We start from the raw sequence: 14,777 nt of genomic DNA, 5'->3' as shown, positions 1-14,777 counted from the left end.
GCTTTGTTTGGGGAATTCTTGTCCTGCACCTCTTAGACAGATGGTGTATGAACACCAAAGTAATTACAGGACATGTGTGAGGACTATGAAAACACACTAGTCAGTTTGAATCCCCTTTTCCTCCCAGTTCGGTGTGTACATCTCTGAACCACACATTGAAGCTGCCCTGGCTAAACATTTAACATTCAGCAATGCAGCACATTGTTACTGGGTCGCATGAAGGTTTTTAAGCATCTCTGCCAGTACAGACCATGAGAGATAGGGCCAAGTCTGAATGCTGCAAACAGTAAAAGTTTAATTTACTTTCAGACCTATTAGAATTTTCATGTCACATCAATGTCTGCATGTGAACTAAAGTGAGAACAAGCACCACCTATTTTCACTGCTCTGTCAAGCAATCTCAAATCATCAGTTAAAAAAACAGAAGAAATGAAAAATAACATTGAGTTCCCAGCTGAAAAGTAACTCTTTCACTCTCGTCTCCTAGCAACAGCAGCCTGTTGTAAAGCTAGTTCCCAGTATAGGGAACAGATCGTGTTACAGGACCAGACGCCTCCAGAACACCTCTGACTTATTTTGGCTTACAGGGACGGTGTGGCAACACACTGCAACTTTCTGCACCACACAGATGTAGAAAAACATAGTGATGGAGGCAAAATCCCAATGAGAATAAAGTTTAAAGGCTTCTCGGCAACTTGCAAAGAAAGCTTGATGAAACTCAAGAATACTCTTTGACCTTATACAGGAAATGAGTCAAAAAGCAATTAAAAAAAAGGTGCAGAAATCTGGATTGGACTTAATCTGCACAAAGAGCTGCACAAACTATTCTGAATCATGGCCTTTTCTCTGGAAATAAAGCGCCAATCCCAGCTTAATGAGTGGCAGTAGCAAGTTTTGCTAACTATTTTCACATTAAACATTATTGCAGTCTTGTTAGTGTGTGTGCATGTATCTGTCTGTGACTTCACAAGCATACGTCCTCGTGGTGGAAAGCCCCTTGTACTGATGTCAGTTCAGCTTTCCTTGGAAACAATTGCAAGCTGTCAACAAAGCAAGCAGAGAAAGGCTCAGGGCTGACAGTGCCAGAGAGCAGCTTAGGCTGCTGAGGGTCCAAAAGTCAGCATGTTGAGGAGAGAGATTTTCTATAAATATTCAGAGGTGCAAAATAGACTCCCTGAGTACACTGGGCCTTCGCTTTCAGCTCAATTTGCAGAACATGAACGGGTCTAATCTACTCAGGCCCTTTTTTGTTTGTAAAGGGCATTTGGTGATGAGTGTGATTACAAAGTAAAAACAATATGAATGAACAAGCCTAACAGATACCACATCCAGCACTCACCTGTTGAGTATACCTAAATGACTCGAGTAAAGCCACACAATCCATTCACTGAAAGCACTCTAGATGCAAGCACTAATATCTGTAACAATAACAGTCAAAAATGATGAGTAATATCGATGCTCCTCAAATCCAACAGAACCAAAACAAGGAGTCAAACTTCACAACCTAAACCTAAACCACCCAGCCTGTTATCTCAACAATTAACTCCCAATAGGAGCAAAACTGCATCAGACCAAGTATTTCAAGCCCATCTGGACAGTTCAGGGTGTTAAAGTAGGTTAAGTCATCCCAACAGCCGGACCAATCTCTTCTCTTTCACAGGCCTTACCTTGCCTACATGGCTGCACATGGTTCACATGGTAACTAGAGATCCATGGGTTTCGAAACATGTTTAAGGAAGAGAGGGAAAGATGGCCAGGTGCTGGACTCCTGTGTCCTGTATGGTCACAGTGGTGGTGATGGCAGCAGACCCTAGCTGTAGTGACAACGGTGGAGATGAGGACAGCTTCCAGCAAGTGGATAGGCAGGGATGAAGGTGGTGAAACAACCACACACACACGCACACACACACATTCACACCCCCACACACAGCTATGGCAGTGACTGCCACAAAGCAACTACAACCCACACATACTGGCAGTCATACCAATACATGTGTGTCGGTGTGTGCGTCAGTTTCTATGTGCATGTATGGGAGCTGAGAGAGAGAGAAAGAGAGAGAGAGAGAGAGAGAGAGACAGCACAGCAGGGTGCTAAAGCAGCTCAGAGCCCTAATCAGATTACAGGCAGAAATTAGCCTTGATGATAAAAACTCTGGAACACGATTGGAGGAAGTGTCTAACGGGGCTGCAGGGGGTGGTATGGGGTCCAGGGCTACTGGAAGTCAGATGGTAGTTTAGCACAATCGCACACAGACACACACACCAGGTATGTGTCAGCCAAGATGACCAAGCACAACCAAAATCCTCAAAAGTAAAGCCACATTTTACTTTAATAGAGTCCTTGTGATCAAGAACTCATATAATCTGATAGTAGAATCCTCCTTAGATGTTTAAATGCAGCTGAATCTAAGTTCAGTGACTCAATGGGAATGTGATTAATTGTATTTGTGAGGTTTCTCCTGGCAGCTTTGTCTGGCTGATATGTATACCTATAGGCTTATATAGCTTTCCAAGGTCAGATAAATAAAAAGCTGAAAGGCCACAACAGGATTTAAAACCAACATTAAAATCTTTAAAATCATTTTTAAAAACATACTGGGAGAAAATGTATGAAGGCTAAAACAGAAGTAATGTGTTCTTTCATATTTTGGTTCCTGTTAAAAGTCTGGCTGCTGAGTTCTCTACAGTCTGGAGCTTATTGGTGGATCTTTGGTTGAGACAAGCGAAAATCATTTAGCAATTGTCAAGGAGTGAGAAAGTGTGTAAACTTTTTTCATTGTCTTTAAATCATAGATTATTAAAACACAATTGCACACAATTTCTGTTATGTTTCTCATAAAAATGACTAATCCCAAATGATGGTGTCATGATCAAGTTTCTACTTTTCTGTCATGTGTTCCTGCTCTATAAAGCCCAAGCAGCTTCCTCCACCTTCTTATACCCTCTAACAAACACGCTGGGACTTCCAGATAACATGATTCACCAGTGCTCCAACTCTGTCTCTGACACAAGTTGGCTCTGAATTTAGAAGCACATAGATACAGCAGGTGCAGACATAATCTCCCCCATGAAACAACACAAAGGCTACTTGTGTAAGTCGTCACATCATCGTATCAATAAGAGTGAGACAAGTTCGGTAGACAGAGCAGCCAGCTGCTCCAAGAAGCTCTCTGACTTCTACTAAGACCTAATATGCCATCCCATCTTTTACAGTATTTTGGACCAAATTTACAATTTAATTTAGAAAATAATGGATGGAAAAGTAATGGAAAATTAATTTACTGTTATATTAGTGTAGTGTATGTGAACTTAATGTATGAACTGTAAAAATGTGTCAGTTTCAAAGCTAAATTATTTACTGTGAGGATTTTATAAATTCTTAATAAATCCTTTTAGTTTTAACCCTTTAGGTTCAGAGTTTTTCAAGACTTTAGAGTTTTCAAAGTTTTTAACACATACTATAAGTTTATAATGGCAGTAAAATTACTCATCTAATTTCATATTGTGGCATCACAGGTTGACAGCTGAATTAGTGGGTTTAGTATTTATCAAATCTTAGTTTCCAAAATACCCAGCTGTCTCATCAAACTGTCTGATCCACATGTGATGCACCTTTTCCTTTTCCAAATACATGCAACCATCATCATAGATACTTTAACTGCTAATTTAGACCTAAGCTGATCCCACAGTGCTACATTTACCACCCCTGCTGTATCTATCATGTCCAGAAACTCACTCAAATCTTCAAATTCTGCCTCCCTGACCTTGGTTAGGTAAAGCCTCAGAGTTGTCATCTCCTGCCAGTGCATGTGTTGCTTCAGGTACATTATTATAATGGATGGATGCACTGTAATTTTTAACAGAAGCATCACTGTTACTTGATGGCCAAACATCAGTGTCAAGAGGCAAAGACTCCCCTCTAGAATCAGATATGGCTAATAGCTGAAAAAGTACTACATCAACAGTGCAAAAATATGTTGCTGCTACCATCAATCAAGTAAGAAGAACAGACTTTTAAGGTAGAAAGTTATGTAGTATTGCATTAAGGCCATCTAATAAGCTCCTCCTACTGCTTCATGAGTGTTTCTGCGGAGGTCAGTAGAGTCATCAAAAGAATCCTGTAATACCAATATCATCACAAGTCAAATATGTGGTCAGTGGAATGATAACTGCTTTGTAGAAAGGAAACAAGTCAGAGAACCTTTGTCATTGTTTAAATTATCTCTCTTTTTTCATCTTTGCCTTTACTATAAAACTCAAATGCAATCTGAAGCAATGTAAGTGTTACATGCTGTAAGATCAGTCTGAACTTTTGGAGTTTGTCTTTGATGAAGCATGTGGCTTCATGTTTCCCCAGAGGACAGATAATCCAGTCATTCATTTTCTGAATGCAATGAGTTCTGGTGCTAGAGTCTTATGCTGAGCAAGAAGCAACCTGGACAAGTCTGCAATTCACCACTGGGCTCACACGAAGACAGATGATGAAGCTCACTTCATTTTGAATTACCAGTTAACCCAGCATTCACTTAGGCACAGCAACATGTTGCAGACAACACAGAAAGCCCCAGCACTTGCTCTGTCTTGGACTTGTCCCTCAGCATACTCGCTTGCCTCCGCCGTGTGATCATTTTTTTCACCCTTTCACTCACAACTCCCCCCTCCACCTTCCTTAGTCTCCTTCAGCTCCGTGTAGACACCCCTAATAAGGCAACATGTGTTGTGAGTGGCTCCCTCAAAGAGAGGTGGCCCTGTTAGAAGATGGGCCTTGTTTACCAGACGACAGTCTCCCCGCCTTCTTGCCTCTCTGCCTTATTCTTTTTTTTACTACTCCTTCACCCTTTCATTCCCCAAAACTTGACATCTTCATCATCAATCTCATGTTATCATCTGGCACCTTCTTCTCATTCCTTACATCTCCTCCACATTCCTTACAACCGGTTGTTTTCTCTACATTTTTACATTCCTTGTGTTTAATTCTCTTTTATGATCTGTTTGTGTTTTCACCTGTCTATCGTTGTGATTTTACCCTTTTTTTCAAAGCCAAAATAAAGCAGCAAAGAAGATACACCCTGCATTACTCTCAGTCTTACTTGTATACAAATTCAGGAAGTCAGAACAGGGCACGTGTTATTCACAAGGCTTTTCTTGGAAGTAAACAAACTGGCATGAGACACAACATGAGCCCTCCAAGTGACTAAACTGAGATGGACTAAGAGTGGGCGAATTGATGACAACATGAGAACTTGTGTCAGACATCATCACCAACAGGCAGGCCATAAGATCTGATCTGAATCCTCCTTTGGTTTCCAGGTTGAAACTAATTTATGTGCCAATTAAATTAATTTTAGGCTGTAATTTTGTGAGAAGTGAATTAGAAGTTCTGAATCTCAATTTTTTCCAGTCTGTTGTTTTGTCCACGTAGAATGAGTAAAGTCCTCTTTGAATGCACAATACCACTGACAGTGAAACTTGTTTAATTTGAGAATTTATGTATCCTTTTAAACAAAATATTACTACTTATCACATTTTTAGAAGAACTGGTAGTAAAAAAAAAAGTAAATAATTAAAAAAAGAAGAACTGGTGGCTTTTTCTGTAAATACATCACTGCTAAAAAGACTGCAGCCTTTTAGCTTGTATCACCCTCACTGCCAGGAGTATCCCTCTGCCAAAAGCAGAATTGTTTTTGAGCTTGACATACCATCAGCAACATAAAACCATGTACAGCGGGACCGTGAGCCAGGACTTTTATTGTGTCTGAGTCTGTTGGGTCAAAAACAAAATGTGAAACTTTTCTCAACAATTTCCTTTTGCAGCACAAGATGTACAAATAACAAGTCATGCACCCTTCAGTAAAACTCAACACCCAGGACATCTTGTAAACATCACAAGGGGAGGTATTTTAACAAATCTCTGTGTGACTCTACATGAAAGGATTTCTCTGCTAATCAAAGTTGAGCTGCAAAGCTGACCAGCACATTGAACATACAGCTAAGTTTGGAGTTTTTCCTATGGACCCCGTCACCAAGTGCTCCTTTATATTTACTGTTGTATGTTAAGCACAGAACTGACCTTTCTAAATTAAACTCACAAAAACAAATAACCAGCACCCATCCAATGACTGCTTGTGGTGCAACAAATTTTTATTTAGAAGGTAAAAGAATATGATTAACTCTATTCAGGTGCAAAGGCACAGTCACTTAGTGATAGATGAAAAAAAAGCATAAGGATTAAAAGTTTGAGAGAAAAACTGAGGTACCTGAGGTATTTATGTGATGATAAGAAGGATTTTTTTGTACGTCATAGAATAGTTTCTTCTCGTAGTAACAGGGGTTTACTGCAGAGCTGTGAGTTTTTTCGATATTTTTTGCAGATGATACTTTGACTGAGACATGCTAATATCCGCTAATGCTACTACATCTTATTAAACTCCACTTGAATAAATAGCTGCACAATTTCCTGTAGATCCTTGGGGACTTTTTCCAGGACAGACAAAAAGATGTTTCCAAACATCTGGTGCTTACAAAAGCTATTTTCTTTGCCTTTTTTAAAAATTTAATAAGGGATGTGCTGATTGCTAATTTAGATAGTTAGTTTGCACTTTAAGGTGTACCAGACATCAAGCTCAGCATTGGTCTGATTTTATTGGGAGAGATCTTATCTGTTTAGCTAAACTTGCACGACTTCACTATCAACACCGACATCAACACTCATGCAGACTCACGAGGAGGAAGAACCCACACAAAAACAAAGGGTCAAATGTGGGCCTGAGGCAGCACAGCTGGGGTGTTCAGTCTCCCTCCCTCCTTAGGCATTTACTCTGACATTCCCTCTTCAGATCCAGATCTGCGTTCCTCTCTGCTGCCTAGCATCAACCCTGCCTGGCAGTCAGCACTGAAATCTGCCTGCTCTGCTCTTATATGGATATTGATGAGCAAAGAGGCTGGTGCTGAGAAGACATTTGAGTTCTTCTACATTTAGAGCAGGAAGACAAGGGAAAAGAGACAACGTTAGAGGGAGCAAAGGAGGAGGCTGCTGAAATGGTTACTTGAGAATCTTTTCTTAAAGATATATTGCCTATAAACATCTTCATATTGTATTACATTGATCAAGTTATGTGTGATACAGATAGAACAAAAAAATAAATACTATATACAACACAGCTCTGATAACAGCCCATATTACATATAATACATGCAACATACAACAGGACACCTTTAACAATTTCTGTTAAGAGTAATATTAAAACTAAATTGGAAAACATATTTAGCACACACAGCTTTGGTAGTGACAACTATGGATGACTTTCTCCCTAATGTTCTTTTCTAAAAATGACTAAATTGACCAAAACAATGTCATATATTATTGTCCAAGAAAGTATTTATTTTTTTAATATTTATTGATTTTTTTATTCTTTATCACCTGCCAAACACTGCCGTCCTTTCTCAAGAAGATGGATAAAAAGACCAGATTTCAAATAATATTTCAGGAAAATCCAAAAGGTCCATATATGAAAGTGTCAGAAATTATGCAAAAACAGCATAAATGCTTCAGGCTTTGGGTATGCATATTATGAATATTCTAGGATAAAGTATCACGTGGTTTGCATATATGTGGTCGCAAACATCAGTAAGTCGTGTCACAGGGAACACAAACAGTAACCACACATTTAAGGAGAGGTTTATCATAAAGGGTGACAGAGACTCTTGTGGACATAGACAGAGGAAACTGTGTGAGAAAAGGCTGTTTGCTCCAGATAGTTTATAATCTAAAAATCTGAGTGATGGAAGAATGGGAAAGAAATCACTGCCAGTTGATTTTCAAGAACGTTGTCTTCTAAAATTTGTGACACACTCATTTTCCAAACACCAATAACAACCAAAAGAGACATCTAAAAATTTCCTTGAGTGTAAAAGAGAACTGGTGTCCTGGGATGGGGGGCATACCTTAAACTACTAAGCTTTTTGTTCTTCTGTTTTGCGGACCAACTAAGTAGCTTAAGAAAGCAACTAAGCTGGAATAACACAGCATACAAATATATAGTTTAAGAAACAGCTAACAATGGTGTTCAAGAGATATATAGCTATCTCACAGTGGGAATAAATGCTTGTTTACAGCACCTACAGGTTTGTGTCAGTCTGTATGCTCATAGGAACAGAGTTCAGTGGCAGAGGGTCAAGCATGGGGCCAACTTGTAAACCTGTCTGTCCACTTTGATGGGAACAGCAGCTGCAGAACGCCAACCAACTGCTGTACAGTGTCACCCACACACATATGCATACATGCACACAAACACACACACACTACAAAAACAAAACTGTGGAGAAATTATGCCTTGCCAATGTTGGAACAACATACCAGCCCAACACATACCTGTCAGATCAGCTGCACACACATACCACCATACAGCAATAATCTGTAGCTTGGTATGCTAATACCCCTGTGGTTACTTGAGACATGAGTGCATACCAAAAAGTGGGAGACTCACTTGGGACACTGCACTTATTCCTCCAACAGAGGGAACTTTTACTAGACACAAGATACTGCTGAATCTAGTCTTTGCTGCAGGATAGCAGGGAAACATCCTTTTTCAATTAATGTTTTTTTTTAAGTTTAATAGCTTGTCTTTTGTCTGTGAACCAAATTAAAAATCCTCTTGGTGACTTTATTCAGTCCAAAGAGAAGCAAATTCTAGCTGCCTTAATTAAATAATCTTCATCTACTTCTTAAATTCAGAACTATCTGTGGATGTGCGTATGGCTGACCTCACATACATTGTAGCAAGCACAAGATTAGCCCATCAAACAGAAAAGTATACTTACAAATCAGTTTAGCTCCAATAATAAAAGGCTGAGATAGACACTGTGCAGGTGAAGTCCATTTTTCCTGATGAAAGACAAAAGAAACTACGTTCCTTAGTGGGAGCAAAGCTGATGCTGAGGAGACAGGAGGTGCAGGTGTGAGCAGGTAAACCCAAACAGAGAATCCTGAGTCATCTACCATGAAGCAGGTCCAACCTCAGCAGCAGACAAATATAGCCTGGTGCTTTCCCCTCGAGCTCTGCTGCACCGGGTCAAATAAATCAGTCCAGGAACAAGCCAAGCCAAGAGAAGAGGGGAGAGAAAATGAAGGGGAGTGGGCTATGCAGGAGAGAAGTGAAGGAGAGGACTGCGGTGAAAAGAGGGATGAAGCTGAGTTAAAAAAAAAAAAAAAAAAAAAAAGATCATGTGAGTAGTCCTAGAGTTAAGTCTTCTAACAACTCCAAGAATCATGAAAGTGGTTCATGAAAAGTCCACTCTTGTATGAACCAGGTTTGGGACTCCGGACTGATGGCGTTTAAACTGATGGTAAGAGTTGTAACAGCGCTGTTCCAAATGGTTTGGGAGTGCGGGCCAAAATCGTTGCTGTAACCTCATCCCACAGCAACCATGTATGGGCTGAAGTGAGAGGACCTGATAGATGGGCATCTGCCATAAATAGCCAGGAAGCATCAGGCTTCCAGCGCAAGGGGGATCGAATCAGCTGTTCAAACTACAATCCAGCAGCGCGGTGTGGGTTAGCAGGGGTTGCTGTATTACAACACTGACCATAAACCTTAAATCCTTCAGCTTCTTTTATCTATAATTATACCTGCATTCATTTCATCCAGTTAGTTGACCAATATTTATAAGATAATGGAGGGAAATGTTAAATTTCTTTTGCATTTATTTTCTTTGTAAATATTTACCAAGGGTTTAGGGGACTCATAAAATCTAATATCTAAAATTAATGACTTGAGCTTAAATGTCCAACATCTCTTCTTACATTTAATAAATTGCCACCACAGGCATTGCCAAACAGGAGTCCTTCCTCACTGTGGCTCATACACAAACACACATGCACGTAACAATATAAATACTAATGAAAAGTCTGTGAACTTTCAGTTTAATATTGGGATTGTAAACAGAGAACAAAAATAATGATTGCACCTCATTATGTCATCAAAACTCTTTACTTATCTTGCTTAAATAAATGGAATAAAATGAGTCCTTTAAATGGTAATTCTACTCAGTGTACAAAAAAACTAAGCTGTTCCTATGATAAATTATTACTCTGAGGGTAAGCAGCATAGGATAAAGCATTACTTTTGACTCTACGTTGTGTACAGTCTGATCAGCAAGTCTCAACAATTAGATGCTGGTGTCTTAATCTACCTATATGTGTCCTGTGATCATGTAGAGAAGAACGGGTTAAATAAATGGTTTGGTGCTAATTTCTATTTAGCTGACGTTTGTCTCCATCTTGAGGAATTGTGCTGTAATAGCAGAACATGTTCCATCCATGTCAATATCAAATCTTTATAAAGTACTTGGATTTATGACTTTATTTCATAGTTGTATGCTCACTTGTCAATCAAGTGCATTTGATCAGCAGCACATCAAGGTTCAAGGTTCAAGGAATCTTTATTATCCCGTGAGGGCAATTTGCTGTACAGCCAGCAGTAGAAACAATCAGTCACAAACACACAAATAACACAACATATTTAAAAGGACTATAGTAAAAATAATTAAATAAATAAATAAATAAATAAAACTCCTTGTTCAACAAACTTGTGCCTGTTAGTCCTACATCTTGGTAGGATGTACCTGCGCCCTGATGGAAGCAGCAAAAATTCATGAGCCAGCGGGTGGCTTTGGTCTGCAAGGATTAAACCAACCTTGTTTAGCACTCTGGCTTGATGCAGGGCTGAAAGGTCATTCAGGGAGCTCCCTGCAATTTTCCCCACATAGTCTAACAATCCCCTGTAATCTATTCTTGTACCGTACCAACAGATAAAAGAGAAGGTTAAAAGTGATTCAGTAAAACAAGAATAAAACATCTGCATAAAAGTCCTGTCAACATTAAAACTACGAAGCTTCCGACAAAAATAAATGCGCTGGTGAGTCTTCATGCACATAGTGTCCACATGAAGGTCAAAGGTCAGCCAGTCACCCAGGTGGGTGCCCAGATATTTATAAGTGTTCACCAGCTCTATTGCCTGGTGCTCAATCCTGACAGGAGAGATGTTCGGAGGATTCTTCCGAAAGTCGATGCACATTTCTTTTGTTTTGCTGATATTGATATTTAAGACCTAGACCAGTCGGTGAATTCTTCCACTACAGGTCCGTGATCAGGGTCATCACTGCTCAGCAAGGACACAATAACTGAGTCATCCGGGAATTTAATAATGTTACGACCTATGTGTTGACTGCGACACTCATTTGTATATTTATATATATGTGTAAAATATATTTGGATTTCACCCCCTCGCCTTGCAGGGCGAGAACTGCCTGCACTTAGCATACTCTCCACCTTGTCCTTGTACCTGTACTTTGCGAGTTTGAGCTCCTTTTCTAACTGTTTATGAAGTTCTCTCTGTTGTACAATATCACCCTGCAAGAAAGAAATGTTCCTTTGGTTAATAATATTTTTGACACTTTTTGTCACCCATGGTTTGTTGTTTTGGAAAAAAAAAATTTCTTTCCGTGTTATGATAGAAGCCTCACAAAAAGAAATTTAAGAAGAGACAACATCAGTTAGTTCGTCAAGATCTACACACACTTCTTTGAACAAGTCCCAGTCTGCGTAATGGAAACAGTCCTGAAGACAAAGAATTCACTTGGCTACTACTAATGATCTTAACTTATTTGGAAGCAGTAAGCTGTATTTAATTTCTCACACTCTACTTGTGCATTTTAAAATGATTTTGTTAAATATATCACTATGCTGACAGCATTTGTTTAATAAACCACTATGCTGACAGTAATTCTTACTATTTTGCATGTGTTTTGGTGCATCATCTGTACAGTTTCACTGCTGTGATGCAGAAAAAAATTGTTATAAAATCTACATGTTGGAGGGTGAAGAATGGAGGAGTGAAACTGTCACTGTAGCATTATTGGAGTTACTATAGAATAGAGCTACAGAGCTAAGCAGGCTTGACAGGTGTACAGTGCTGATAGATGGGAATTTTACTTACCAAGGACAGACTCTGGGATTGAGGCAGCTGTGTTGGAGGGACAGCTGGAGATGGATGGCAGAGAGGTCTGCAGAACAGATGTAGATTGTTTCAGTTTGAGCATGCTACTTTTCATCTACTAAATACAAAGACCGAAAAAGTGTCCAAAATTCAATAAGGAATCAAAAGTAGTGTATTGCATATTTTTAAATAGTGCTTAAACAAATCAACTGTGTTTTAACAGCAGTACTCACGTAACATAGCAATGGTTAAAACATTTATTGTAAATATTTAAATATGAAAAACAGCAAAACATATAAAAAAGTAATTTTTAATATTGTTTAAATTATGAGTGTTTAATCACATCATACTGGTTTAATCATGCCCTGCTGCCCCCTCTCATGTTTTATGGAGATTTTTGCTCCGTAGAGCACACTTTGAACCCAGAACGGGAGTCACTGCCTATAAAACAGTGGAAAAGAAAGAAAGAAAGAAAGAAAGAAAGAAAGAAAGAAAGAAAGAAAGAAAAGAGAAAAAAGGAAAAATTTGTTGAATTTGTTTTATTGTGGCTTTATCTGCAGCTTTTCATTGTAATTTATTATTAAAACATTTTCCACTAGAACCTGGATCTAACACTGCTCATTGGGCCGTTTTTTGTTGTTTTGTTTTGAGAATATCGAAAAGACTCTGGTCATCCCGTCACACCACAAATTAATATTTTTCTACAAAGTAGTAAAACTATCATGTCTGCGGTTTTACTTGTATATCGACCTCAAACATAAACTGGGAACGTGACCTAGTTTCTGGAGCTTCACAGCGCTTTGAAAACATCGTGTAATCTGGTGGACTTCTGTGTGGTTAACTCCTGAAGATAAACCTTTTAACTGCTGGTAATTAGATTTAAACTTTGACTTTTATTAAATTAACTCCTTGCGTTCTGGTGCTCATACATGTTTCATTTTCAAGGCTTTGCCACGCAATGATTTGTAGTGTATGATACAGTGAGAGGTTTGTAAGCTCACCTGTATTTTCTTCCTGTAACAAGGTGCTCAAGACGGAAACTCGCGCCGCGCGGCTTTGAATGACGTGACAACATGGTGGGACTTGTGCTGCTAGTAGTTCGCTGGAGGTGCCACACTTTCTCCTGGAGGTTGCAAATGTACCTGGATACAACAAATCTTTCTTGATTGAATTAAAACGAAGAACTGACTTTTTATTATTTTGTAACTGATTTTTCACCAGCATGATGGCCTCTAACCACAATTTTACCGTTACAAAAATACCGACAAAGAAAAAAAATGTGACAGCAAAATTTCCAACCAATGACAAAGAAGTCTCATTTAATATCCATCCCATCAGATTCTAACAGTAAATCTACGCATAACACTCTTAAACCGTTTTCGAATCAGTATTGTTTCTTGCTGAGATTACACAATGTTTCTACTTCGTTTTCCTGAGTTTTTCGATTGGAGAAATGGTATAATGAAATACTTGTTCTTGTTGTTCTTCTTCTTCTTGTTGTTGTTGTTGTTCTTCTTCTTCTTCTTTTGTATAAAGCTCATGAGAATTTGTTAGGACCATTTTAAAAGGTTGAAACTGGTTAAACTCAATGGTTTTCCAAAGAGTTGTCAGCTTTAACTGTTGACTTGAATTTGACAAATACAAACCTTTACTGCTGTTATAGTGCACCCTAGAGATGGGATTTATGGCTCTTGGAAGGGAGCCAGTGTTTTTGTAAGCCAAATCCTTGCAAAGACCATTCAAAAGACTGGCTCATTCTTATTTATTTATTTATTTAATTAATTAATTAATTAATTTATTTATTTAATTAATTAATTAATTTATTTTAGAATTTAATCAGGGATAACTCATTTTATCAAGGAAATAATCACTGTTAGCAATTAGAAGATAAGATTTGGATGAAAATAATTCAGACTTACACACCCCACCAATATAGTCTCTGTCGGTGAGAATTATTCTTAACTATTAACTATTGAGAAGACAATACTGACATGGACATGGAAGACAGCAGTGGTGCATTGTTGCAGCACTATTATATGATAAATAAATAAACTAGAAGCATGCAAAGAGCGCAGACCTCCTAAGCATTTTTAATTAATTTATTTTTGCTAATAATTATGGCCATTATTTTTTACTTTCAAGCTCTAATGGCAGAATAATCCCAATCCAGTTTGGATATCAGTATTCTTAAACGAATGCTGTAATTTTAACTCTTTTGGTAAACAGCTAAAATATCAAAATTTGTTTTAGTGTCCAAAAATTTTCTGACTGTACTGTACATTTATTCATTCAGCCATTGCCTTTTTTTATGATTACATAGATCTATTTTGGCAATATATTGTATCTTAAATGTGTTTATTAGTACTGACAAATGCTGCATGTGCATTATATAACCTATATCCCTTAGCATGTACACACGCCTCCTTCTCAGCCCACATTATGTCAGGCACCTGCCAAAGTGCCTACAACAACACTAGAAAAAAGACAGCTTACCTACTGCATTGGCATCATTAAAGAATCACATAAGCGGGGGTTCTAATCCGACTTCTTGCTCTCCTTTCAGAAAAAGATGGCATACAGAGGAATTTGAGGATGGATGGTCTCCAAACCTCAGAGAGCATGCTGGGAGGTTTTTACAAGGTTCAGCACAAGTATTGTCTTTGCCAACGCTTTGATCCAGCAAGTGGAGCTAAGTGTGACAGTCTGGCAGTGTAATTGTGCTGAAATTGCCAGTACACAAGTGTACATATATGAAAAGACACACATATTTAAGCACATACA

At 38.6% G+C, this 14,777-nt stretch overlaps 1 protein-coding gene across 2 annotated transcripts in view; it reads right to left on the bottom strand.

Moving 5' to 3' along the window:
• The window catches only part of LOC121644740 (supervillin-like), a 54,255-nt gene extending 41,232 nt beyond the window's left edge, over positions 1-13,023 (bottom strand). The window contains exons 1-2 of one of the 2 annotated variants that reach the window (XM_041992908.1): positions 12,998-13,023; positions 11,997-12,063 (exon numbers count right to left, since the gene is read on the bottom strand). Coding sequence is in view for 1 of the 2 variants with exons in the window: in XM_041992907.1 (XP_041848841.1) it covers positions 1,668-1,728 (61 nt within the window). In the remaining variant the exon portion in view is untranslated. Of the gene's footprint in view, positions 1-1,667; positions 1,767-11,996; positions 12,064-12,997 lie in introns of those variants that run through there. The other variant, XM_041992907.1, reaches the window with a different exon arrangement.
• Between the last annotated feature and the right edge of the window lie 1,754 nt (positions 13,024-14,777).

This window comes from Melanotaenia boesemani, chromosome 8 (genome assembly GCF_017639745.1).
Source record: "Melanotaenia boesemani isolate fMelBoe1 chromosome 8, fMelBoe1.pri, whole genome shotgun sequence".
Taxonomy (NCBI): Eukaryota; Metazoa; Chordata; class Actinopteri; order Atheriniformes; family Melanotaeniidae; genus Melanotaenia; species Melanotaenia boesemani.
Note: the sequence above shows the minus strand (reverse complement) of the source record. Positions and strands in the feature narration are given on the sequence as shown.